The sequence below is a fragment of the Peromyscus eremicus genome, chromosome 16_21 (assembly GCF_949786415.1).
Source record: "Peromyscus eremicus chromosome 16_21, PerEre_H2_v1, whole genome shotgun sequence".
Classification (NCBI taxonomy): Eukaryota; Metazoa; Chordata; class Mammalia; order Rodentia; family Cricetidae; genus Peromyscus; species Peromyscus eremicus.
In genome coordinates, this window is record NC_081432.1 from 41,535,594 (window position 1) to 41,563,476 (window position 27,883).

The 27,883-nt window shown below is 37.7% G+C and overlaps 1 protein-coding gene across 2 annotated transcripts in view; it reads right to left on the reverse strand.

Moving 5' to 3' along the window:
• Positions 1-27,123, reverse strand: part of Khdrbs2 (KH RNA binding domain containing, signal transduction associated 2) — a 481,530-nt gene extending 454,407 nt beyond the window's left edge. For both annotated transcript variants that reach the window (XM_059281719.1, XM_059281720.1), the window contains exon 1: positions 26,905-27,123. In XM_059281719.1, the coding sequence (XP_059137702.1) occupies positions 26,905-26,995 (91 nt within the window). In that variant the 5' untranslated portion in view covers positions 26,996-27,123. The remainder of the gene's footprint in view (positions 1-26,904) is intronic.
• Between the last annotated feature and the right edge of the window lie 760 nt (positions 27,124-27,883).

Below are 27,883 nucleotides of genomic sequence, written 5' to 3' on the forward strand. Positions count from 1 at the left end.
GCCCCAATGCATAGCAGCAAGTGAGAATTCTCTGCTTTCTAAAATGAGAACTGCCTCACTGTCTGCTTAGTAACTTCTCCAGTCATTATGAATAATACCCCATCACTAGAAAGATGTATACATGCCCTTTGGCCTTTAAAGTCCAGTGAATGCAGTGTAAAAGAGAAAACAACTGATTTTGTGAGACAGGAGCCATTTCTCATTAGCGGTACTGTACTCCAGCAAGCATTGCTGAAACTAGACATGAAAAAATGTCTTTCATTGCCATTTTAGGCAAATCAGAGCTAACACTTAGGTAAACCTTATGCTAAAACTTGGCATTTCAACATGGTACATAACCTATCTGCTCCACAAACATTTCTAATGAAAGTATGTGGTATTTGTGTAACTTATTAACTGCACATCAATAAATATGAAAATTCTAAAACTCACATTGAATTCAGCTTATCCTCACTCCAAGGTCCCCATAAACATCAGGTGTCGTTGGTACATAGGTATGCACTAGTGTGATTTTTGGCTTTGATTTTTAATTTTTTGAAACTTTGCTATATTTATGTTTAAAACTGGTAAATTTGGTGAAAGTCATGTACAACTCTTAACACTGTAAGAAAATCATGAAAAGGGTTATGAAAGTATTTCCTGGATTTAGGCCAATGTAGAATATGCATATTTGGTGCATTAAAAACCCACACTGAACAGGTCTTCTTCATCCATATTTCACTCATTGCCACATTCATTTTGATCATCTTATCAAGAAGAGGCAGGATGTATACCCCACTATTGAGATTCACCTGTCTAACTACCTGACAAAATAAAACACAATCTCATTGCTTGACCTTAAAAATGAGGTCTAGCATCTAGCCTCAGAATCCACAGTCAAAAATGATTCTAGATTTGTACAAACAGGTACAAGTAAATTCAAATAAAATTATATTTAAAAAAAAGCCAAGCGGTGGTGGTGCAAGCCTTTAATCCCAGCACTCAAGAGGCAGAGCTAGGCGGATCTCTTTGAGTTCAAGGCCAGCCTGGTATACAGAGTGAGATCCAGAACAGGCACCAAAACAACATGGGGAACCCTGTCTCGAAATACCAAAAAAAAAAAATTTTTTTTCTGCCAAATAACTATTTAAAGTTATGATAGAATTAATCATGTCAGTTACTCTCCGAAAAATCAAGCATTTTTTATATTAGTCTACATCTTGAAGCAATAAAAGCAGAAATAATGTTAAGTATTTAACAAGATTTTGAAATGCAGGATTTGACATGTCAACATTTACTTAAATTTATTTAAAGATTTATTACATTTAGGTTATAGAATCTAATCTCGTATTATCTGAAATTTGAAAAATGTCTTGCAGGGTGAGAGGTTATTTTTAGCAATTATTGACTTATTAATTTGTTTCCTATCATTGATCAGAGTTCCTGAAGCACTGTGAGACCCAGTTAAATTACCAGAACATGTTTAAACACAAAAGCGTCTACAAGTGTATGTGCAGCATTTTCAAGAATACAGGAAACAAAGTTTCACAGAAAAATAACCTGGAAATAAAGAGGAAATCTGTTCTGTGATTTTCCTCTGGTGAGCAAATATTACCTCTAAAAATATATGTAGAATTTTATAGCTGTGATCAGTATTAGCAATACTATAGACATCCAAGCATGCCTGTATTAAAGCATATAATCAAGCAGAGACAGGGAGACAGAGAGACAGAAAGAGAGAGAGAGAGAACCAAGTCAGACTGTGTACTTAAACATAAGAATTATATTAAATGAATCTGATATTCAGGCACTGCCATATACTTTATTCACCAAGAAATTATAAAGGAACACCGAATGGTATTTGAAGTTTTTAAATGAACTGTGGGCTGTGGAGTTGAATCATCCCAGGTCTGTGTGACAGACTAGTTGTTTATCACACTGTGCTTTGCAAGTGCCAGTCTGGAGCACCTCCATTTTCTTAACAGAGACTTTGCTTGTGTTTCCTGCATTATTTGTGTTAAGCCTCCTCGATTCAATCACATTTGCAAAAGCACATTTCAATTCTATGAAACTTTCATTAAAAATTCTATTTTGTTTTCTAGAATGTCCTCACAAAATTACTTCTTATGAATTTATACTTAAGTAAAAGAAATGGACTGTTCTCTTCTTAAAAACTCAGCAGCTCTTTTTTTTTAGGATCTATCTAGTAGCAGTTGGAACACAAGTTCTTTCCAGTAATTAAATTACCAGCTAGGTTTGAAGAGAAAATATTTTAAAATCAAAATTAGTACAGATTATCTCTGTCACGTGTTATTTACTCTTTAATAAGTTTCATCATAATGTTTAGGAAGTTATTTTGTTGTGTATAGTGATGATATAATATAAATATATATATATATATATATCATTAGAATTAATATCATTTTCTAGTTATTCAAATTATTTTATCTTTTAATCCACAGAATGAAAATATTTGACTCTCTTTACAAGTGAATAAAAAGATGAAATCATCTGCTTATAAAATCATGTATCTGGAAATACTGAAGTCAGATTCCTAAGTTATCTAACTATTCCACCTCCAGGGACTTATAAAAACTTGATCAAGAATTGAGGTAAGACACCTTTACTCAATGGTCTGATATCCTTTTCCATAGAATAATATTTCAACTACTTCATGCATGACAGAAACTTCCTTGTATTTTGTGCAAGTCAGAAAATGCTAAATTTCAGAGCCAACACATTACATCTGTGCTTCTCAACCTTTCTAATGCTGCAACCATTTAATACAGTTCTTCATGCGTGGTGATTCCCAACCATAAAATTATTTCATTGCAACACCGTAACTATAATTGTGCTATTATTATGAACCTGTTGTAAATATATAGTCATTCACAGAATGAAATCAGAACCACCAAAAAGATACCATCTCTCATTTAAAGTTAACCTTGCTTAATATAACAACTATTCAGCCCAAAAGATTTACACAAACTTAAACACACATTTTAGTACCAACTCAAATTATCATATGTCAGTAAATATTAACTTGAGCCATATCACTTTTAGCGAAAACAATTTGGCTGATCACCTTACTGTAACTTCTTTATGTTTCATATTTTAATGAAAATCATAAAAATAATAATTATTAATGTTTCAAGAGCCTACAAAAGAGCTCTACTGGTAGTAAGCTGACATATTGCTACATATTTCTGTGTCCTTCATCATAACATTGAAACCTCTAATGCACAGAAAAAATATATTAATAAACTTTTGGATTCTGTACCTGGACCCACTGTTGCATTTTCTTTAAAAAAAAAAAAAATAGAAAGACAGCTCACTAGTTCTTATACTGACTTTCACATTCAATGTGATGGCCTGTTTCCCCTGCATGAAGCAAATGTTAACTATCCCTCTTTTCCTTCATCAGCCTCTCTTCCTCCTATAAGGCTTTGATTGTGCAACAAGTCACACAGAACAATTAAGTTTCAAATTATCTTCCTATGGGGTTGACAATGAATTTGCTTTTCTATGATTGTGATATACAGTGACATAATCACTGAATCCTCTCTTCAATAATTGTCCATCATTCCCTTTCTAATCATATTCTTCTATCCTTATTTTCTTAATTATTCAGTTCATTAAATTTATCTTTTTCCTTCTCCTTCCTAAAATCATTTATGTCTAAAAGTTGGAAAGGAGATAAAATATTAGGACATTAACAACTGTCCTGTCTCCCAATGACCTGTACAACTATAATACAAAAACAGCTGCATACCCACTGCTGAATTTTGTGTTCTTATCACTCCCAACTAAGTCTCAACAGGTTAACAATTCCAACTTTCTGATATGAAGATAAACTCTTAAATTCAAAAGATCCAGACAAGCATTATCAGGGACTATCATTTGGTTACTGTATCTCAATAGCACAGCACTTGTCTAACATTCCTGATAACTGGGTCAGTGGAAAGACTGGGGGGGTAGGGTCTAGAATATATCAGGTGGAAAGACAGGGGGATTAGGGTCGAGACTATAACAAAAACAAAAACAAAAACCAAACAAACAACCCAATTAAGATGTGGGCTATGAACAGGCTTCTCAGAAGAAATGCAAATGGCTAAATACTTTTAAAAATTCCATCATCCTTAGCCATAAAGGAAATGCAAATTAAAATTTCTTTTAAGAGGGGACTCTCATTCACTATTGGTCAGAGTGCAAATCAGCTCAGTAAATAATGGGAAGTTTCTCAAAAATAGGTTTACCATATGACCCAGCTATTCTACTCAGGGTATCTACCCAATGGAGACAATTCCCTACTAAAGGGACACTGTTCATCCATGTCCATCAACTGCTGTATTCATAATAGCTACGACATGAACTCCGCATCTATCACCTCATCAGTAGATGAGGAAATATGTATTCAATGTCATTTTATTCCGCTGTAAAGAAACATACAATTAAAACAAAATCATAGACAAACAGGTGGCACTGGAAACAAAATATTGAGTGAGGTAACCCATACCCGGAAAGACAAATGTCACATCTTCTCAATCTTTTTTGTGGATCTTTTCATCAGTCTTAAGATTTGTGTATTGACTTGAAATACCAGTAGAATCTGACAAAAATATTTTAAAAGTTAAGTTCATAAACTCTCAGAGAATTAGTAAGTTAAAATTTTTACTTAAGCTGGGGTCCCTGGAAATACTGGTGAAAGACACGCTAAAGATTTCAAGGACATCCACAGCTACATAGTGAGACCTTATATCAAAATAAGAAGAAGAAGAAGAAAGAAGTAAAGATATATTAAATTTTTATTTAGAAAATGAAATGTCTTGATGTTGTTCAAATCGGAAACTAAATGATAGGAGGGAAGGATAAACCTGACCACATAGAGAATGTCCTCCTGAATTCCCACTTGACAAAAACCAGCTATCTATTCTGAGTTACAAACTGGAATTTCTAATTAGTTAGCATCTACACTGATGACATAAATAGTAGCTGTTTGAGACCCATTGTATTTTGTATGGATGAGCGTTTATGTTTGAGAACAGCTAGGTAAATTAAATGGACTATTCTAGGCTTAACATAAGAAAAAAATGGGATTAGAAAAAAATAACCTGATTTTAAGATTAAGGAGGTGAATCAGCTAAATATTGTATTTTCAATTAGATTTAGTTTGACCAATACAAAGGTATGTAAATATTACAATAAGAAAATGAGAAACATTGTGACTATTTCACAAAATTTCTTTTCTTCCTTTCTCAATTAGAAATATCTCCTATTCACCTATTCACTGCAGGCTTTCAGCTTCCAGCAGCCCGGAGAAAGGCATAGCATGGCAATAGGGCTTTTGAAACCCGAAGAAAGGACTGTCACTCCCAAACTACTAGCTATTTCCCTCTGAATACAAACATACCATTTGAAGTAATTCATTTAGCTTTTTCTAAAGGCGCCTTGTGTAACCTTGCAAGTGCTGATTTGTAACATGGCAGGCTGTTATCAGGCAGCTACAATATTTTACCTCAGCTCAATAAAGAGCAGCATTATTCTAAGGTTCATCCATCCAGAAACATTTCATGGGAGGCACACTCCAATCCCAGTTCATGTGTATCCATTTGTTGATGAAGGGGAGCAGGAAGGCTGCACAGATAACTACCTTCCTCCATCTCTAACTTGGTTCTTTCATTTATAAGCAACCTCACATGTTTCAATTGTACTATAAGGCAGAAGAGGACTAAAGATCACCCGCCACTACAGCAGACCACGAGTTACAGGCCTGTGTTTAACTACCATTGCTCACCCTTTAGAAGGCAGCATGTCTGCCTGGCTTCCAAGACCCAGCGTGTCTGCATTGCTTCCCTGGGGACAGTGCATGCCTCATGGAGTATGGTTTGTTTGCTGTTGTTGTTGTTGTGGACTTGTGGGAGTTGATTAGTTAAATATGAGGTATTTTGTTGGTGGTGTTTTTATTTTTGTTCATTTGAGGGGAGGGGTTCTTTTGTGGTGATAAGCAGGGACTGCCAGGGAAGTCACACTCTCTAGAAGCTTTCCACCTAGTGATATCAAAATGTTCTAAGTCCTTCAACTCTCAATCTGTGTATTTTACCCTCTTTCCAAATTTCCGCAGTATGACTAAGCACCGGTTCCTACAGTGATACCTTGCTGGAAATCAAACTCTTTGGGTCTACATTTCCTTTCCCTGTGGCTTCCTCATCCTCTGAGAACACTTCAAAACACTTAACACCTTTTTTTTTTTTTTTTTTGAAGACCAGATGTCTGTCAATGTGTGGGTTTAATTCTGAATCTTCTATCTTAAGGTTGAAGTATAGGTGTCTGTCTCAACAGAATAAAAAGACCATCTGTGGAATGAGAGAAAATCTTTAACATCTTCTTCTTCTAACAGAAGATTAATAAATTAATTTTTTTCAAACTCAGAAAATATCAACAGAAGAACAAATAATCCAATCAATAAATAGGCAAATGCTCTGGATGCTTCACTGAAGAAACAGCACAAACTGGGAATGGATAAAGAAAAATGCTCAGCCTCTTCAATTATAGGAAATGAAAGTTATAAATGCATTTGAATCCCACCTTACTACAAGCAAAATGGCTATTAACAACAACAATAAAATGTGAGTTAGGACATGCAGGAAAAGGAACCTTTACACAATATTGACTAGTAGATACACTATAGAAAAAAAAATGGAACCTCTTTACATGTCTAAAACAGAATTAGCACATCAGCCAAATACACCAATGCTGGGTTTATACTCAAAACAAAATAGAGTTAGCATTTAAGAGAGATATACAAACACCATATTTATTGGAGAAAAATTCACAATATGCAAGGCCCTGGATGATTCTACACATCTGTCACTAGGTGAGTGAATAGAGAAAACATGGCACACACAAGGGAGCCTTTTCAGTTGTCAGGGAGAATGAAGTCATGCTACTTGAAGAAAATGGATGGAAATACAAAATAATCATCTTCACTGAAGTAAGCCAGACACAGAAAGACAAGTATCTCATGTATATTCTCACATATGGGAAGGGGACAATGGTCACCAGCAAATAGAGGAGGAACTAAAGAAAGGCTGTGAAGAAAGAGGAGTATGGGAAGCAAAGAACAGGGAAGAGTCAAGAAAGGGTTGTGGGTAGCTGTATACAATCAGCACAATACACAGAGAGAGAGACAGAGACAGAGACACACAGAGACAAATGTCATGGTAATACCCAGTAATTTGTACAAATAAATATGAGTTTTTTAATAATTAAAATAATAATAAAAAATAAATCATTTACCTTTCAAAGAACTTCTCTCAAGGGCTACTTATGGAGCACGTTGTAAGACACTATGTGTCTTTTACTAAAGAGTGTGCCAAAATGAACAGAGGGAAATCTGAGATAGATATTGACTCTAATAAGCCAGCAAGTAGAAAGATGGTAACAAAACAACTGTATTCTTTACATACTTTCATCGCTAAGGATAGAAGGATTTTGAAAAGAAAATATTTAAATAATATGTCATTTTAATTTACACATACTTAGACTTACATTCAAACAAAGAAAAATAACTAGCTCTTTAGATTAATAAAGTCTATCAAGAATTTTCATTAGTGTTATAGCTGGGAATTAGTAATAATATAAACACTACATGAAGCTTCTCATCAGTGTCTGCTTGTAGGAACCCACGTCCTAACAGATAGCTGTTGTCTTTTCATTTGTTCTACTTTCCTTTAGTCAAATTTCATTTGTTTTCTTTTGCAAATACAACCAATGATAACAATCTTAATAATAATTAGATCTACATTATTGCAAGAGAATATAGTTAATAATGGTGCATGGCATTCTTCAAAATGTGAAAGCAAGTGAATATCAATATTTTCCATGCCCAAAAAAGGGTGTGTCAGTTAACTGGCAACCAGAATAATATACTTTTACCATTCTTCTTGATTACCCTCCAAAAGCAGCTGTTAAGACCCTATTGCTTTAGGACACTACACAGCTTGATTATATGATACAGAGAAATCAAGCTGAATGTGAGCTGGTAGCCTCTTCCCTGATGGCTGTCTTTCACAATGTAAGAAGATGCTACATAGTCAGCTGAAGAGGCATCAATGGTCATATCCAGCTGTGAATAGTATGAACTACAGTATCAACCTGAAAAGTAAAATGTGCACACTGGAACACACTGGTATGACTATTAAAAGGATAAACAACTGTTCTCTGATTGGTTCAAGGCCTACTGCTCCACAAGAGAGAATCTATACTTACTAATATAAACCTTGTCAAAATCCATGACTGAGGAGGAGGAGGTCTTAAGCCCTAGGAACAAATTTAATATTGTTGTTTAAAACTGCCACAATGCCAAGCACGCTTCTAAATATTTATATTTACACCCATAGACAAATGCTTCTCCCAACTTTAAGTAGAGAAACCTCTCTCTATGATTAGCAGTAGTAAGGGCTACACAAAGTGCTGGGGAAAATAACAGTTGAGTGCTTAGCTCTAAAGAACACATCTCTACTACTCTCACTAAGGCTCAGAAAACATGATAGAAAAGGGAGGAGAAAGAACATAAGAGTTGGAAGATAGGGAAAAGGGATATGAAATGTTGTCTTCTAGGCATGGTACAGACAATACTGTCAAAAAGTCACAATAGCTGTTGCTGCCTGCACGGCTGTGCCTATCAACAGTCAGTCATTAACGAGGGAAGAACTTATGGTGTCCTACTCATCCTGATGAACTACTAGCTACTGATGGATTCTGAGGGAGGGGTGATGCATGTGTTATAAACCTAATGAGAAACCCAATATGCTCCAATGGATAATTTTAGACACAGAAAGATTAGACTCAATGGGTTTAAATCCAAACACTCAAAATAATAAAAATAAAAATGATACCTAAAGAGCTATGAATGTGGAAAGGAGACTAGCAGGAAGCAAAGGGAGTAATGAGTAGTCAGGGAGATTGGAGAGTGGGGTGGTTATAACAAAATGAATTCACATTATACATGTATAAATTGTCAAATATCAAACTCAGCGAAAGTTCCATAGAATGATAATGGTATGTTAGTTAATTAGTTAAACTTAACCATTTACAATGCATATGCATTTCAAAACACCATGTGGCAAATGATTAAAAATAACACCATATCAACTCTCACTTTAAAATAAAGATATTGAGCATGACAATTGAAACCAAATGGAAAAGGACATGAGAAAAGAAAATGAAATAAGTAAGGAGAGGAAAAAAGGAGAGAGAAACAGAGAAGACAATATAAAACAGGGCAAATTTGAAAAAGTAAAAAATCCTCATTTCTGCAGCTGGCTAGGTCTTTAGAAAGCCAGATAAAAACAAAAGACTTCTCTCACCTCTACCTCACTGTATATACCTATTTTGTTATGTCTGAACGGTGCACATAAGCTCCTGAATGTTTGCTGTCTGCACGAGAAATCAGCAGAAAAAGTTCTGCTCGCTCTGGGGTTTCATGTTGAGCTGCCTTCAGAAAGAGGAAGGCTGTGGTTGCCCTGATCTAACAGCAGAATCTGGGGGGAGAGGACTGTAACACCAGCACACAAAGAAGGGGAGGAGGAATCAGAAGGGTCCAAACAAACTTACAGGGCCTACTAGAATTCCTCCGAAACAGTGACAGAATTTTAGTTATTTGAGGGTAGAAAAGAACCACATCTAGGAAAGGTATACTTACTTTTCATTTATGACTGGAAATACCCAAATATTAACAACAAACCTAAGAAGCCCCAGTAGTTTTGTAATCTGTATTTTATCAGACCACCACTGTTAGATTTTTTCTTCTTTCCTGGCAACTGAAGGAAGGATTTTCTAATACAACAAAAGTGCAAACATGCAAGATAAAAATGGATGTTCACTGGTCATCTGAACAAAGCTTCCACTTCCAAGAATGTTTCTACATATAACCTTTGAATAATGCAAAACCATTTCCATTCTTCATGATTTTGTATAGGGTATTTTAACTACTCTGATAGGAACACATTTCAGTATGTGTGTGTGCGTGTCAACTTTCATCATTTAAATCCATTTCCTTCAATCTAAATGTACACACTCATGTTCTCCATGTTCTCTCTCTCTCTCTCTCTCTCTCTCTCACACACACACACACACACACACACACACACACACACACACACACCACATAAACACCTCTAAATGCCATGCATATGCTTACTTTCCTTCAGGGGCTAAAGCCTTCTTGCCTGCAAATAAACATACGTGTGTCAGAATTATCTTGTCAGATGCTAGCACTGATGCTTTCTGCCAGTCTGAATCACTGTCAACTCTTCTTTGGGTTCTCGGTGTTGTTGTGATGAGTATGGACATGTTTACTGACTGACTGTGCTTTGGTACACGTGTTTTTGGGATAAGCACTAAGTCACTAGTTATGCCCTTAAGTAGCCTCATAAAATGTATGTTACATTCTAGACAACAGTGAATTTGTCAGTTAACATGGCCAATGAAGATCAAGAGATAAAGATGGGCAGTTACTAGGAGCACAGAGATAGGCTTCTGTTTATGGTCTATAAGTGTATTGACTTTATTAAGGATAAGGATCAAGTTTGCTACTATCTAGCGTATTTTTTTCTGGAAAAAATTGGAAAGGCCATATAGTTCATGACTAAGTACTTGGGGCTGTGTACTGAAAACACCCACATCTCTCCTGCTCCTTGATCTCTTAGGGCACTAGAACATATTTTACACCTCAGGATGATAATGCTAGTTTTTTCTCAATATGGCAACTGCTCCCTGGCAATAAATATGTCACTTCTTCACTGATACAACAATGTACTCAAACATCAAGGCCTCGTAGATGGCTCCTCATATTTTCAGTTACGATAGGCAGAATATATTCAAGTTTCCTACAGTGATTATGTCCTAAAATTAGAAAAAAAGGAAAAATGTCACACAGTTAAATGTAGGTTTAAAGACATCCTGGTTAATGATTGCTACCAGCTTTAAGTCTGAGGCAGTTATATATGGAGGCCACTATGAAAGGTTATACATCTATTATTAAACATTACAATCTTAAGTTTTTCTAATTTTATTTCTAAAGATACACCTCTTTGTCTGTGTACATGGTTTTGAACACTAAAAATAACACTAATCAAAGAAAGCATTCAGAAAATGATGCTGAAAAACCTAGATATTAGAACCTTAAGAAAAAGAGCATTGCCCTCCCTCACTTAATACCAAGCACAATCAAAAAATCTGCATGGGATATAAACCTATACTTAAAGGCTAAAGACAAGCTCTAGAACACATGAGGACAACTTTCTGACTTTAAAAAAGGCAAAGGTTTCAACCTAAGAATGACCATCATTACTAAAGATAAAGGAAAAAATGTTAAAGTAGACCAGCAAAATTAATAACTTTTCTTCTGAAGGCTTTTCTGAAAATGAAAATTTAAGATGTATACTGGGGTGAGATATTTACAATTCATATGGTTAATAAAAGATACAAATCCAGAACATATAAATAACTCCCATAACAGTAAAAGACCAACAATCCAATTTAAAATATGTCAACCTCTAAGCAATCACTTCAATGGGAATATGTGTAAGTGGCAAAAAGCATATAAAATATGTTTAGCATCATTATTTATCAAGGGGATGCAAATAAAAGCCACAGTATTTTAACCCTGCAAACAAATAGAACACCTCATATTAAAAAGACTGAGAACTTCAAATGGTGGCCCAAAAGGATGACCACCAAAATTTTCACACAATGCTGGAGAGATGGTGACAGAGCCTGGAGGAGAACTGGCCATTCGTCTCACTTAAGGTCAAAGAAAACTCTGCTTTAAAAGCTGCTAACTCTACTCCACATAAAGAAACACTGTCCACACTCAGTGAGCTGATGTATGACTGTACTCTCACTACCTAAGTGAGAGACCATGGCAGCAAATGCTAACTTCCAGGCCAGATTGGGATACATAAAGAATTCCAGGATAGCTGACACCACATTGATGTCCAACCAGACGAGAGAGAGGGGAAATGAACATTTGTACCAATTTATCCATATAATAATTTACTGCTGAAGACTTGACACATGTCCACCCAAAAGAGACAGAGTAAACTGTGACACTTTATACAATGGAATAGATAGTCAGCAATAAAGGGAATAAGCTACTGAGAAATGCGACACCACAGATGACTGCCGAAGATACAGAGAACTTTAAAGAAGGATGATTGAGTGCAGTATTAACACATCTACAGGAAATTGGGGAAGAGAATCAGAACAGTACTTGTTAGAGGATATGAGGATCGTGGGAAGAAGAAGTGAGGGCAGTATCTGAGCTGATAGGAATACTATCTGTGTTGTCAAGGGTATTTCTCACACAGGTTATATAATTAACATATCTCATCAAGTGCTCCATTTAAAGCTCCATTTCTATTTACAAATTTCACCTCATTTTTTTAAGTAAGATAATCATACACATTGAAGCAGATAAAGAAAATAGCTATTGTTAGTATCTACACTGGATAAGTACTGCACACAAACCTCCAAAGAATTTATCAGGAAATTTGCAGATCCAAGAAACTGTATTTTCACAAAGGCCAATGTAAATTGAGCAAATTGCCCAGAGTTAGGAAGCAACCAGTTAGCAGATCTGGAATTTGGTTTTTGACTTGACCTACCAAGTTCTTTTTGCTAGAACAGTAGCTTCCAAATATTTTTTCACTTTCCAAGTTAAGAAATAAATTTTACTTAATAACCCAGTAATTTCACAAGCAAATCTTCCACACAAGTCATAATAAAACAGCTCTGTGTTGCTTGCCATATGGAAAGATAATGTGCATGTGTATGTTCATGAGTGCTTATCTACAAAGGCATATATGTGTCTTTTCACTCAGTCACACTATACTAAAAGAAACATTGAGATTTACAGCATGGCAAATTTGGGCCCCTCGTCTCCCGTCTTTGTAGATCATTATTCCACTGGCCAAAATGAAAGCAGTACATTTTTAACCGAGTGTGTAACCACAGATTTTAAGGAGAAAGAGCATAAGGAAGGTAGCAATGGTTCTAAGGCCACACATTCCAACAAGTCACTATAAACCAGCAATAAAAAAGGAGGTGTAAACAAAGGACCTGGGAGAAGGAAAGCCTCAAAACACCGAGGACAGGCCTTAGAAAAGATCCAAGGATGAATGGTATGATCTTATCATATATGATATAGTTCTTTTAAAGCATGTTCCTGTCACACGGATAAACGGACAAGGTAGAAGCAATGGAGTAGAGAATGGGCATGGAGGGACAAAGAATATGACGTGTGCTATTTATAGTTAGCAAAATAATAATAATAAAAAGAACAACAACTTAGCGCCACCATCATTTTCTTAGTTTAGAACTGCTCCCAGTTTGCACATAAGGACAAAGGAGCATATTAAGCTTTAAAAATATCCACTCAAAATCGAGGCTTTCATTTACAGGAACAGAAAATAGACATAAGGAGTATAACTACAATATTAGTGATTTAACCTACTCTCCAATGCCTCTCTCCTTCTACCACTCCCCTCTATGTTAAAGCACACAAATTCAATATTTGTGTAGGTTGAAATGATACATGTTATCAATTTCAGACATTTCAATATAATTCCCTATGAAGTCAATGCTCACTTTCTCATGACCTAGGCTCTTATTTGTTCCTCAAGTGCACATGGATTTTTTTCCACATTTCTGTTTTCCTTTCTTTCCTTTTCTGTCTCTAAATCAATTATATGGTATTTGTGGTAGTTCCCCTTTCTTTTGGATTTTCGTTGCTGCTGATGGGGTGATGGTAGACTTGAGGACAAAATAAAAGCATGCAACGCAGGCTGACCTTAAACTCAGAGTCTCCTGCCTTCATGTCCTCATTGCTGTGGTTACCAGTGTATACTCTCAAACCCAGTTATTCCATGAGAGCACACAGAAATTTCTTCATACCCATTTCTTTACTTCTGTAGCTGAATTTGTATTAAACTCTCTACTGGTCCTTCAGTGCATAGCCTCCTGACCTTGATTACCCTTTTCAGTGACATCTCAGCAGCTGACAGCGACTTTAACCCTATTAGCATTGAGCACTTCTGACAGTAACTGTTATTCCTTTTATTTATCATCTTCCCTATCCAAACCAAGTTATTACACCGTGCTTGTAAACTTTTAACAGTCCTTTCCACTTTGCCCTCTCTGCACTGTGTGATTTGAACTCAGTTCTTCAGAGCTTCTTAACCAGTTGACTATTTCAGCCACCTCACATCCAGCCCACATCTAAGACATACCCAGGCCATTTCCTAAGAGTGCAGCCATATCATGGGTCAATGAAATGATGATCTATTTGCTACTACTTAGCATGAATGCATGATTAGACACTTCCATTATTTTTTAACACTGATCTTCATTTCTGTTCTTTTCAAGCAAAGTTGGGGTTCTTTGAGAATGGTTCTAAGCATATCTAAGCATGGCCATTCAGAAAAGAGGAGAGAAATGTGAGAAGACAGTGGTACATGTCTTAAAGAAAGAACAGGCTTCCTAACAGACTCACCAAGACCACTTCTCTCGAAAAGCTTGCCATTTGTCCTATCTCCAGACACACTACTTAACTTGTATTTCTCAGGATAGATATTCTTTTTCTTGCCAGGTTTTGGGAATGTTGCTTGCTACCTGTCTAATTTGAGATCATAGCTCTGTCTTTGGTGGATTCTGTCCAGATTCTACTTATTTATAAGATTTCAATTATTCCCATGTCCCTCTTATGAAAAGTCCCCAAGATTTCTGGAGACGCTCTCAGGTGTTCTGCCTGGCACTCCTACAGCATCATCTACTTCTTTTATTGTTGTGCTTAACCCACACTACGGAAATTGCTGATGTAGTTGCCTACACACACTGCCACCTCCTCCCTAATGTGTCTGTGGCACAGTGATAGCAGAGAGTAAGAACCACTTCGAACAAGTTTTCATATAGTGAGTGTGTGTGTGTGTATGTGTGTGTGTGTGTGTGTGTGTTCTATGGATTTTATGCAGAGAGACACCATTCAGTTTACTGCAACTTATTCCAAATACTTATCACTTTTTCCATTTCCATTAAACTGCTTTTAATTATCATAATGTTTTATTCTACCTTCCTGTGGATATGATATAATTTCCAGTCTTGTACTAATTTCAGTATACCAGTTTAACTCATATCCATCTATCTTTCTGTAAGTCCATTCCAAAGCAATATCACACCATAAAATGCCATCTGCCTCAGCACGCCAAATGTTCTTTAGACTTAACACAACTTAAAGGGCCCTCCTTCACCAGGTCTTGAATTCCAGGAGAAGAAACATAAACTCAAATCTAAGTCTTTCTATATGTAGATGATCCTTAGTCTAGTTCTACATGTAATTAAAATTTTCAGTTTATAACATTTACATGCTTAAGCATAGTAAGTGTATTTTACTCCCATTGCTTTCGTTTTATAGAAAATTGATACACTACTGTGTATAAATCGAATTTCTTAATTTCTTAGAGAAAGTTTTTTGTTTTTGTTTTGTTTTGTTTTTTGAGACAGGGTTTCTCCTTGTAGTTTTGGTGCCTGTCCTAGATCTCTCTGTAGACCAGGCTGGCCTCGAACTCACAGAGATCCGCCTGGCTCTGCCTCTCGAGTGCTGGGATTAAAGACATGTGCCACTGCCACCCAGAAAAAGTTATTTTAAATAAAACAGTAAACTCTATAGTAGCAAATATTTTTAAGTCTTTTTACAATTAAAGTGGGATTTTTATATTCCCTGAAACAAGTATAAGTGTGTGTGTGTGTTTTAAACATGTCAATGTTTAGTAACATCTTTTGACATTTTTTCAAACTTCTGTCAAATATTTGCCAATGGTCCTACCTCTAAATGAAGAGCACAGGTGATCAATGGCTGCTGAGAGAAGGAGAATAATTTTCCTTCAGGGTTGAGCTCCTGCATAGGCTGTCCAATACCAAATAGTCAGTCCAGGCACATGAATATATAAGCAATGCTAATTGGACTAAATAGACTCAGTAAGCTGGACATGCATCTGTGCATAGCTATATGTATATATATATATGTGTGTGTGTGTGTATATGTGTATATATATATATATATATATATATATATATATATACACACAGCTGTATATACATGAAACAATAATAATTTTAAAAGAGGTCATAAGTTTAGTTGGGAGGGGTGATATTGGAGGAGATGGAGGCAGTAGGGAAGAGTGGTAAAGATGCTCATGTATGAAGTTCTCAAAAAAAAATGTACATTGATGCTGCTACCACCTAACGTGTCTCTGTATTTTCTCATAAAAGGGGAGCAATATTCCTTACTTTTCATGACATATTCTAAATACTTGTAAAAGAAAACATGTTAAGTGAATGTCTCATCACTTAATCACCCTATTATACTCGTTAAGTAATTTCTTTCATTGCTCTGGCCACGGAAGCTGCCTCTTCTGAGCCGCTTTCGGGACCTGACATTATCCAGCATACAATCACAAACCTACTAAAATGCACTCTGGGGAAAACACAGGGGTTATGATTTTTTTACAAGTAGAGTAAAATCTAATCGCTAACATTTTAAAGGAAATGGGCATTGATTATATCATCTCTGATAACAGGACAGTAGTAACACTAACCAATATGTTTACAACGTATTAAATCCTAAGAGTTCAGAACCTATGGATAACATTTAAATCAAGGCACCTGTTTCTGACCAAATGTGCAATCTGCTTGCTTTCAAATGTTAAACTAAACCGTCACTGCTCAAGAGAAAAGAATGAAGCCACAGTTGTTCTTGGTTGGAGAGAAGAATTCAACAAATGTAAGGGGTTCTCCTTTAAAAGAAACTAGAAAGAAAATGCCTTGGCAAATCACACAACTTCTCCAGTAGTTTTCTTGGTCATTAAAAAAATATAATGATATGTCTCTATTGAACATTACTAAGCATTCTCAATGGCATCCTTAAATATAAGACATTTGGGGTTCCTCAACCTGACTATATAATTTCCTACTTGGTAAATGCCCACACCACAAATTCCTTTACCTTTTACTTACTATATTTATCTTATAGCATTGTAAATTAATTCATGTAACACTTGTATTGGGGACTAATGTGAGCAGTTTATTGATAAATAAATATTAAATCTCTGAATATTTGAACTTTAATTAATTTAATTAATATCTGACCTTCCTTCAAAGCATAAATAGTTTTTGCCTCTTCTCCAAGTAGCAGTATATTTTAGTGGCTATGAAGGGTGTCTGGGTGGAAAAATCTGGATTTTAGATCAGCACTTCTTTTCTGTATGACTTGTGCTAAATAATAAGCTCTTGATATTTATAAGAATGATGCCAGTAACAATCTAATGTGATTGGTGGGTGGACTCATGGTAAGCCATAAAAACATCCCATGCAGTTTCTAATAAAGAGCGTGACCTAAGAATGAGTCAATAGTAAGTATGGTGACTTTGAATCCCTGTGATCTTCAAAATAACTGTTCTTCTAAATTCACATGAAATCTAGCAGACCATCCATGAACTATTGATATCATGAAAATATATGTGTACTTATGTGCATTTCACACATACACATGAATGTATTAAATCCCCTACAGCTTGTAAACTTCACAAATTAAACACGTGATGCCTCTATGTATAGCAATAGCATATAGTTGTTATAGAAAGATGTCACCAACCCACATTAAAGAACAAGTGTGATTGTGTGATTAAATGTAACAGAGTCCTAGTCAAATAGACTGTGTTGGTACCTAAAGCAACTCAGTTGTTCTTAAATGCTTAATTATTTTTCTACTGAGAATCAGTAAGCTTAGGAATGGAGATGAGTCACAAATAGATCACTTCAAGGAAAAATTAGTGATGCAGCAAAGGGATATGTGGGCCATGACTCCTCAAATGCTGGACGAGTGAAACTAGCTACTCCAAGACTTTTCACCCAAGAAAACGGGGGTCCTATAAAATGAGTATTCGATAACTCTAATTTGAGAAATCAACTACTAACCATGCTTCTTAAAAAGCATTTCTAGGTCATTCATATTTTATTGAAAATTACCACTTTAATAAAAAAGTATAATTTTTCAATCTATGAATGTATTTAAAACATATGCTATTTATAGCATTTAAAAACTATGGAAGTGTCAGAATGTAATTTCAATTAAGATATATTTCTTATAATACAGACAGGCCAAAAGAAGAGGTGTGAAATTCAGTGTTTAAGCAATCACAGTCAAATGAAATGATGAAGGCACTACATGGTTATACCTAAGGTTTTCTAAGCCCTGTAAACACATTTCTTTACTTTACAGTTACTATGGGAACAAAAAGTTTCACTCCAGACTATTTAAAGAGAAACTGAAAACAAGGGCCAAATTTGTTCCCCTTTATTTTACATACCATAAAAAATGAATATATCTTGGTCATGTCTACACATACATAACTACTTCATAAAACATTAATGTTTAAATCCAAACATATATTTACATGAAAATATTATGAGAAAATATAAATTCAAAAGAATAAGTCCTGGTTATTATATGTAAAAATGAAGAGATATTCCAAAAGGCATAAGGAAGGAGGCAGGCCAGCTGGTTATCATAACCCACAGATCTGAACCCAGAAATAACATATCAATGATTTCCTCTGCTGAGAATCTTGAAAATTCAACAGAGACAACACACATATGCATACACACTCACATAGTCACAAAGGCACATACATACATACATACATACATATGCTTGTTCTTTTTATAGCCAACATACTAGTTTAAGGGCAGCTTAAGAAAACATAATTTTGAAATACAAAATGTTCTTCTCAGTTAAATGAACTATTAAAAAGCTATGTTCACTCCTTTTAAGAAAAATTTAGTAGAGCTGAGTATAGTGGCACATGTTTGTAATTCAAGCATAAGGCTGAGACAGGATCATGCAAACTGGAGGTTAGCCTGGAATATAGAATAAGCTCCAGGCCAAAAAAAAAAAAAAAAAAAGATTAAGAAGGGAGCCTAAAACCGCCAGCACCCAACTGGACTAAGAGAGCCTTTGTCCAGTGACTGATGGAGGCAGATGTAGAAATCTAAGGCCAAGCTCCAGGCTAAGCTCCAGGAATCCAATCAATGAGAGAGAGGAGGGATTCTGTAGGCGGGGAACTTTGGGATCATGAGGGGAAGAAGTGCCGAGATGACCGGCCACACTATTGGAGGCCCATGAACTGTAGACTAGTGGCTGTGAAGTCCCCACGGGACTGGATTAGGCCCTCTGGATATGGAAGACGGTTGTTTGGCTCGAACTGTTTAGGGAACACCCAGGCAGGGGGATCAGGATCCCTGGTGCATGGGCAGGCTTTTGGGAATCCGGTGCCTGTGGTATGGCGCCTTGCGCAGCTTTGGTGTGGTGGGGAGGGCTTGGACCGGCCCAGGCTCAGTGTGCTGGGCTCTGCTGATTCCCCATAGGAGACCTTGATTTGAGGGATGTGGAGATGTGGGGTGGCTTGGTAGGGAGGGCTGGGAGATGGGAAGAGGGAAGAGGTGGGATCTGTGGGTGGTATGTACAGTGAGTAGAAACTTTCTTAATAAAGAAAAAAGTAAAAAAAAAAAAAGAAGAAGGAGGAGGAGGAGGAGGAGAAGAAGAGGAAGAAGAAGAAGAAGAAGAAGAAGAAGAAGAAGAAGAAGAAGAAGAAGAAGAAGAAGAAGAAGAAGAAGAAGAAGAAGAAGAAGGGAGCCTATAATTTTAACATCACTCAATGATAACCAGGCACTATTTCCCTCTGAATGCTATCAAAGAAGACTGAATTGGAAGTGAAGACTTCATTTCTACCTACCTCACACAATGTCCACAGAGGTTATATGAAGGTCTTGGATTTGTACCTTCACATGTAATGAATAGGCTCCCGTGTCCAAGCAAGGAGGTATCATAGAGGATCTATGCCTGCTGGACAAGGCTGGAAATTTCACCATGACCCAGTAGGAATGAGACCTCCCCATCCTTCTTGACATTAGCAGAAATGCACAGGAAGCAATGAGGGGATATCCCCTACCTTGCAGACAGAGTAGGGTCAATGATGCCAGTGAGTGGAACAAGGCTTTTCACTGCTGCCTGGAATTCTGAAGGTGACTCCATGTCTATAGGAAGAGTATCATAAGTTTGTTCTAAAAAAATATATTTAAAGACATCCATACTATCATAACACAATACTGAAAATATCCAGGGTACAGTTTAAAAAGCATATGCCTCATGGCAAGAACGAGGTAAAACCACTCGAATGAGAAAAGGCAATCGACAGGTACCCACTCACATTAAGTTCTGTCATCATCTTAGGAAATAAACAGAAGATCTGAAATACTACACATTTACAATTTGAAAACACAGTAACTAGAATCTTAAAATTCTTCTCTGGGACAGACTCAACAGCAGCAGTAAGAGAGCAGTGGCAAGAACAATTGACTTAAAGCAGAATCAAAGAAATTAATCAGTCTTAACAACAAAGAAACCCAAGGGCAGAATCACAAGGACCCAAAAAAGTAAGGGAAAAAGTGTATAACCCTTGTCATGAAATCCAAGAAGGAAAGAAAAAGGAAGGCAGGGATGAAAAGCACCTGGATTGACAGAAAACAATAGTCAGGAGCAGAGTGAGGGAGGAGTAACCTAGACTTTCAAGGAGGAAGGTCTTTGTGGTGGGGGTAGTCGAGCATCTCAGCAGTGGTGATCACACAAACCTATACAGGGCCACAGAACAAGGCTGTGACCATGCAATGTATCAATGTCATCCTCTCCATTTGGATATCATAGGCTAAACTAGCCTCTGGTTTCATAGTTACCTGCCAATTTAAAGCTATTGCAAAGTAGGTTTCTTAGTGAATAAACGCTCTTAAAATGAGTATTTTTAGTGTAATTTGAATGAAGCATTGATAAAATATGGCTGAATTCAACAACAAAGGAATTTCTGGAATTTTGCTTCTGGAGATGTCTTCTAGCTAGGAGAAAGGTAATATGTAAGTTTGGCCTCATCCACTTAGTAATCACGTATCACACACAGAAAATGAAGGCAGGCATTAAGGATTCAGAGACCCAAGTCACAAATCCAACCTCTCAGCTCAGAGGGCAGAAAGACAAGATCAAACAGAACTGGTATGTTGCAATGTAGCAATGGAAAGGTCAAAAACAAGAAAGGCAGGTTCACCTTATCCATAATAAATAAGATAAGATAAGGGCACTATTATGGAAGGCTTCCTAGATGAATGGGTAGCCAGACCCAATTTGTTAAATGAGTAATAATTACAACCAGAGAGACAAATTAGGAAGGTCATTCCAGAAAAGTCACAGTACATAGAACCCTTTAGATTCAGGATGGGGAAAAGAGGCAGGCAGTTGTACATCATGCCACATGACTTAGCAGAGAGGCCACCGGGGGCAGATTCTGAAGCCTGATGAGGAAAAGTTTTCCACATATGGTGATGAGCTGCACCATATGTGAAGCTCTCATGATGGATACTGTTGATGAAATGCTGAGTGAGACTTATCTCTGCTTAGTGAGTTCAGTCTAGTGAGACAGACCAGTACAACCTAGTAATGACGAAATGATAATAGGGTGGACAGTGATCTCAAGAAGTAAGAAAGAGAACAAAGCCACCATGGTGTGGACAGATAAGGGTGAGGAGAGTACATGTAGAGAAGTGAATAAGTTGTTACAGCTCAGATAAATTAAGCAGAAAGGATCAAGAGGTAAGGCTGGCAAAGGAGATGTATAGTTAAGAATGCCGAAGAACGTGAATTACATGTTGCAGGAAACAGAAATGATTAAAAAGCACCAGCTGGTCAGAATTTCATTTTGAATGAAGCCTTATGAAAACACAGTGTGTACTGGTGTTGGGAATGGAAGAGTACTGAAAAGCCTGGAAGAGTTAGAAAATTAGGGAAACCCAGCAGCGGCCAGAGGCAGAAGCCCAGGGAGGAGAAAGACCGTGCAAGAGTAGCAATAGGGCAAACTATAGGCCCGCCGAAGAGGAAGAACGCCTTTCATAGATGAGGCAGGTAGGGGGTGATTCTGTCACTAGAGTGACTTTCAGGGCAGTGGTGAAAGACAGAGGGTAGATTGAAGAGTTTTAAAGAGGTGAAGTAAGAAAAATGAGAGAACCAGGCACAGATTAATGGTATCAAACATTTGAAAGACACAAGAGAGGATAAGTGTCAAGAAAGATTAATTTTATTACTTTTGCAAGTGAAATGCATTCTTTTTTCTTCAGTTGTTCATGTTAACAAGGCTGCTACAAGAAAAGAATAAACGGAAGTGGTGGGAAGACCCAACGAGGAAAGAATGTATCTCTAGAATGAGGTAAGACCACGTGGGAAGCACTAGTGTGCAGGATATGGGCCAACCTGGAAAAAGAATGTTAGTCTTTTATTAATAAAAGAATGTGAGGATGGGCATGGAGTATGGGAGGATGGGCATAGAGTCTGTACTGGTGGATAGGCAAGAAGTTTCTATGTGAGGTAGGGCATGGAGTTTGCATGTATCAGGAAGTAAGGAATACAACAGAACATATACCCAGAGACCAGGGGAGCTGAAATCACTTGCTAAGAGGGAAGTATTGTAGGCTGAAAAAGAAGCTTGATGAGGTCTGGGTTTATCATTGAAAGAAAAAGAACTAGTGTTGACCAGGCCAAGGTAGGCTGACAAGTAACCATTGATGGAGGGGGCATTTAAAAACCCCTCTCTGCAATCATATTTTATAAGAGAGTATGTTTTCTAATTTGACTTAGGAGTTAAAATTTCATTCAGCAGTGATTCAAATAGTAAAACAGGAATTATTTTTCCTTTCATTATAAAATCTAGTCTCAAATTGAGGTTCACCAGGCAATGGCATAAAAATGCCAATGAAAATGTGTTTCTTGTATTTACATAAAATCCTACCCTTATTACTACAAGCAGAAATGTTTATCTCAAAATATCTGTCTGATAAATGTTGCATTTCCTGATATACAGATGAAAATACCTCAGTATCATACAGGAAAGCAAATGGCATCTTCACTGCATCACAGTGACGTGTGGAAATGCCAATACTCAGTACCAAGTGAGATATTTCCAACTGAGATAGTTTTTCCCCATGTCATTAATTGGTTTGAATGCAGATTGAAGATATCAAGATTTTAATCTGTACCTGTGTTTGTTTTGCATTTAAGAAATGTAAATAAGAACATACTGAATCTATGGAAACAAAAAAGACATTCAAGAAAAGACATCAACTGAAAGAATTATATGAATACTATTTTTTTTTAATCACAAGATTTTAGGCACACTATTAGTAAGTTTCGGAAAACATTTAGGGAATATGATCTAAATTTTAAAGTGATCCTTACTGAGAATTTGACTCTAACTCAGTTTTGACACATTACCATTTGTGACAAATAAAAATGTCTGTTGTCATCCCATTTTTAAAAATCCACATAGATCTGCAAACATAGAGGTTAACTGGAGCCGACAGGTCAAGTCTTCACCAGACTCTGAGAGGAGTATCTGGAGTAGCTCAGAAACGATTGTATTTGGCCATCTTGGTTTCACAGCACCACAAGTTAGCTAAAACAGTGGCTAACCCATCAATATTTGTGAAGAACACAGGCAAGAAAGTCTTGCCTAAGTCACTTTCACTTGAACGCAATAATACTTCTGAAAGCATAAAATGTCACAATAGAATCAAAAAATGTGAATCTGTCACACAGCACATTCAAATGAAAACAAGCATGTGTTCACACACATTATACACATGAGGCCCGAGCCTTCAAAGTGATTCAATAGACTTAAGAACATGAATCTTTCTCCACTGTCCAAAATAATACATATATGCCTCAAATTGCACTATAGTGCAGTAAATGTGTTATTAATCATTAAACTAGGAAGGAATGAAAAAGTTTCAAATTTTTCAGCTATTGATTGTCCTGTTCTGCGTATGTAAACATCACCACTTCGCATCAGCAAACATCTGGGAGTAAATAAGAACTGCAGAAATATACAGGTCTCCTAGTCTCACTATTAAATTTGAGACAAGAAAACTGGGCCCAGGGAGGTAAAGTTTACAAAATTCAGGTTAAATAAACATGGAATTAAATGGAGGTAGCAGAGCTATAAATAGCCTCATGTAACTCCAGTGCTCAAGCAGAATCGGACCTGCCTGGGCCAGAACTTTAAGAATCATGCTGAGTTTGCTCTATTATCACATTTAAAATAATGTCTTTCATAACAAATGAGTAACTATATAAAATTGTAATTACAGCAGGGAAGTTATTTTAATTAAATACATTATGTAAACACCTTAACCCATATTATTCAAAATCTGCTATGACTAGTAGTCAGATTCATGAATTATTTGCTTTTAATGTTTTTTTTTAGAATCACCCTTACTGAAAACACAAAACAGAAGCAAATAAAATAAAATACTATGAAGATACGAAAACAACCAAAATTTAAAGTCATTTGAAGCCCATGGCCTTCCATCCTAAATGAAGCAGGCACACGTGAGCATAGGCTTGTGTCTATCAATAATCGCAGAGCAAAATAAGTCATTGTAAGAGCTCACTGCTTCATATCACTGCTTCTAGAGACTCATTCCGAAGAATGGAATCATCTGGATCATTTTTATGGCCCCCCTCAGTCTCAAGACTGTCTGCACAGCACTGCTGGAATGTACTCGGTCTGCACCTTCCTTCCGTCTGACTATCTGTGTCAGGTTTATTTATAGCCGATGTCTTCAAACAGAGCATTTCCAGGTACGAGAAATAAAATCTCTACCGTGATCCTCGAAACCTTCACAAATGGCCTTTTGAAAAGACAATGGAAAAAAAATCTATAATGCAACATGTGCATTATGATGCACTGAGCATCCAAAGCACACTCACCTTACACTCTAGTAAGCATGTGTAAAGAGCCCGGGTAGAGTTACAGAAGTGATGTGCGCCCTGTGGTTCTTTTTATGTAACTATCTGGCTACTCTCAGATTACTGTCACCACATCCTTCTTTCTCTTTTCTCATTAGGAATTCTCTGAAATTTAGGCACTCTTTTGTTTCTTACTGAGATGCCTTTCTAGTTTGGAGCTTTTTTTCCTAATCCATTACAAAAGCAGGCCATGCTTCCCCCTGCTGGGAAAAAATTAAATTACAAGGTGCATTAGAACAATTTCCTAAGTCTCTAGAAATCTAGTGCTTGGGAAAGAAAAATGCCAGGAAACTGGGTACTTTTAGTGTTCTTTTAACTGTTTTACTGGTCAGGAATATCCGTGGACCTCACTCTGTTAAGACCTTCACCCATATCTCCTAGTTTTGTAAGTTTTGAAAACACAATTAATACACATTCATAACTGATGAATCAATAATTAAGCCATCCGTCCCAAAGAGAGCTCCGGTTATCAGGTCAGAGAAGATCATGAATTTGTATTCTTTTTCCATTGTGCACTGAATGGAAAAACTTCTAAAGAATAGACTGATGTGAACAATTGAAGAAGACATTTTTAATCTGTTAATGCTTACTAAGTCATTCCTTTTCAATACTCCTATAATGATTATACAGTTGCCCTTTAACAGTAGAGGAGAGTATAGTTCTTGACTTTGGCTTTTCACTTTCATTTGTTATAATTTGATTTTTAGGTAAGTGGTAAACATGATCGCATTTCACTCCCCAAGTACTCTACAAAGCCAGCCTTTCCCTTGAAAAACAGTTTAGATATTTCGAATCTTCCATATTCTGATTATAAATTTCTTCCTGGCAGTCTTTCATAAAATACTTTGTTATTATAGGTCATAATAAATAATAACCCAGTAAAAATGTCAAATAAATCTAATGTTTGTGAATCATATGAGGAGCAAATTTTTTCTACAATGCAAAACGAACTCTCAAATCTATTTTAATGCGAGGAGCTGGACAAGGGGAAGATGTCACTGTTTCATTTAGTGGGTAAGACCTCCAGCTACGAAGCTACACTGTAGCTAGCCAATTTGAAGACGAAGCAGTTCATTATTAATAAAACATTGAGCCAAAAATTCTGCCGTTGTGTTAAATAGGCATGTGCAGATTACTGGATATCTGGGGTGTCTTTAGTAGCTAGAATTTTTCCACATAAATGGAATAGTTGGGGTTAATATTTCTGACAGAGAAGTTTTCATGTGTGCCTCTTCTCAAACGACCTTTCAAAGCAATGCAAAAGGCAAGACATAGATGCCCCTCTGGGAACCAAATCTCCGCTAACATCACAGTTACACAAAAGAAAACGCACACCTGGTTAAACAAAAAAACAAACAAACAAACAAAAAAAACAGTTGATCAATTATGGAGCATTCCTAGGGACCAATATCTCGCAGAGTACCCCATCACCACGTTTCAAATACGTTTATAAGCACTTTAGCCTCTGCTTACCACGCTCACGTAAATACACGAACATGCATACTTTAATGCTGATTAATTCTAAGACTTTCCAGGGGGGGAAGACTGATTAAAGGGTATCAAAATCACTTCGAAACGCCAAAGGAAAAAATATATATATATATATATATATATATATATATAAAATAAATAACGCGGATCTGTGACCAAGACGTTCTCAGAACACTCCATGGATCGATCGCATTTACTCCTGAACTGATTTCCCTGGCTTCTGTGAAGTGAAAAGGTCCCGGTGGACCACCTGACACTTGCTGGTTTCCCTGTCCAGGACCCTAACAGGTCGCATCCCCCTGCCATTAGACTTCAGGGCTTCTGTCTTTAGCAACTGAGCCTCCGAGGACCCCGGGCTGCCAGCGCTGCGCTCCTGCCTTCGGAAGCGGCTCCCGGGGACAGTTTCTGCCCAGCAGAGCACCCGCCCTCCCCAACTTCGCCCTGCCCGGGCTGGCGGGCGCCGGGGCCGGTCCTACCTTCCGCCAGAAGGCGCGACGCGTGCACAAAAGATGGATCCAGGCTATCCTTCTCTGCCATCAGCTCCGGCAAGTATTTCTCTTCTCCCATAGCGCGGACTTCGGACCGTGCCCGGGCCAGGCGCGAATTCCGCCCGCTCGGACGCCGCGGTCGGTCCCTGGCTCCCGCGGGGACCGTCCTTCCGGCAGGCAGTGAGCGCAGCTCTCCCGCCTGGGGCTGCGCAGCCCGCGCCCGTACCTGCTTCTCCCGCGCCCCTGCCCGGCTCCAGCCGCGGCCCCAGCTGGAGAGGCTGCCCGCGCGGCCCGCCCCCGCCGGCCTCCTATTGGAAGCGGGGTCCGGGGGCGGGGCGCCCGCGGAGACGGCGGGCCATCATTGGGCGGGGCCGCACGTCGAGTCGCCTGAGTGACAGGAGGCTGCTGCGGAGGGGAGAGGGTGTGCGAAGTGCAAGCGCTCTCTCCCGGCCGCTTCAGCCGGCGGGGTTCTCAGGCCTGCCTTGTGCCAAGGGGCCAGTGAGGACCGCCTGGCGACCGGGATGCTGAGAGTGGGAGAATGTGCGCGCCTTGCGCGGGGAGGTCATGGACGTCACCTGTGTCCCCGAGGTACAGGTGTCTCTCCCCTCGCAGATCTCAGCTCTGGGGCAGAATAGGAAATCCAAGACCAAACGTGGATTGTGCCTAGTGTTCCCCATGACCTACATACATTTTGGGACAGGGGGATGTACCTGTCAAATGGGACAAATGGATAGGTTATTAGGAGATTTTTTTGTAGTACAGCAAAACGCTTCCAGTGTGCATCATCGGGATACGGAATTAGTTCGAGGGATCCACCCATCCCCATAGAGAATTTACTCACCATGTAAACTTAGTGAGGACAGTCGTGAATGAAAGAAGGTAGATGATACCTAACTCCAGTCGCTCTGATGTTCTCGTACTTTAGAGGTGATGGTCTCTCTCACTGTCATGGAGAATGTTACTGAAC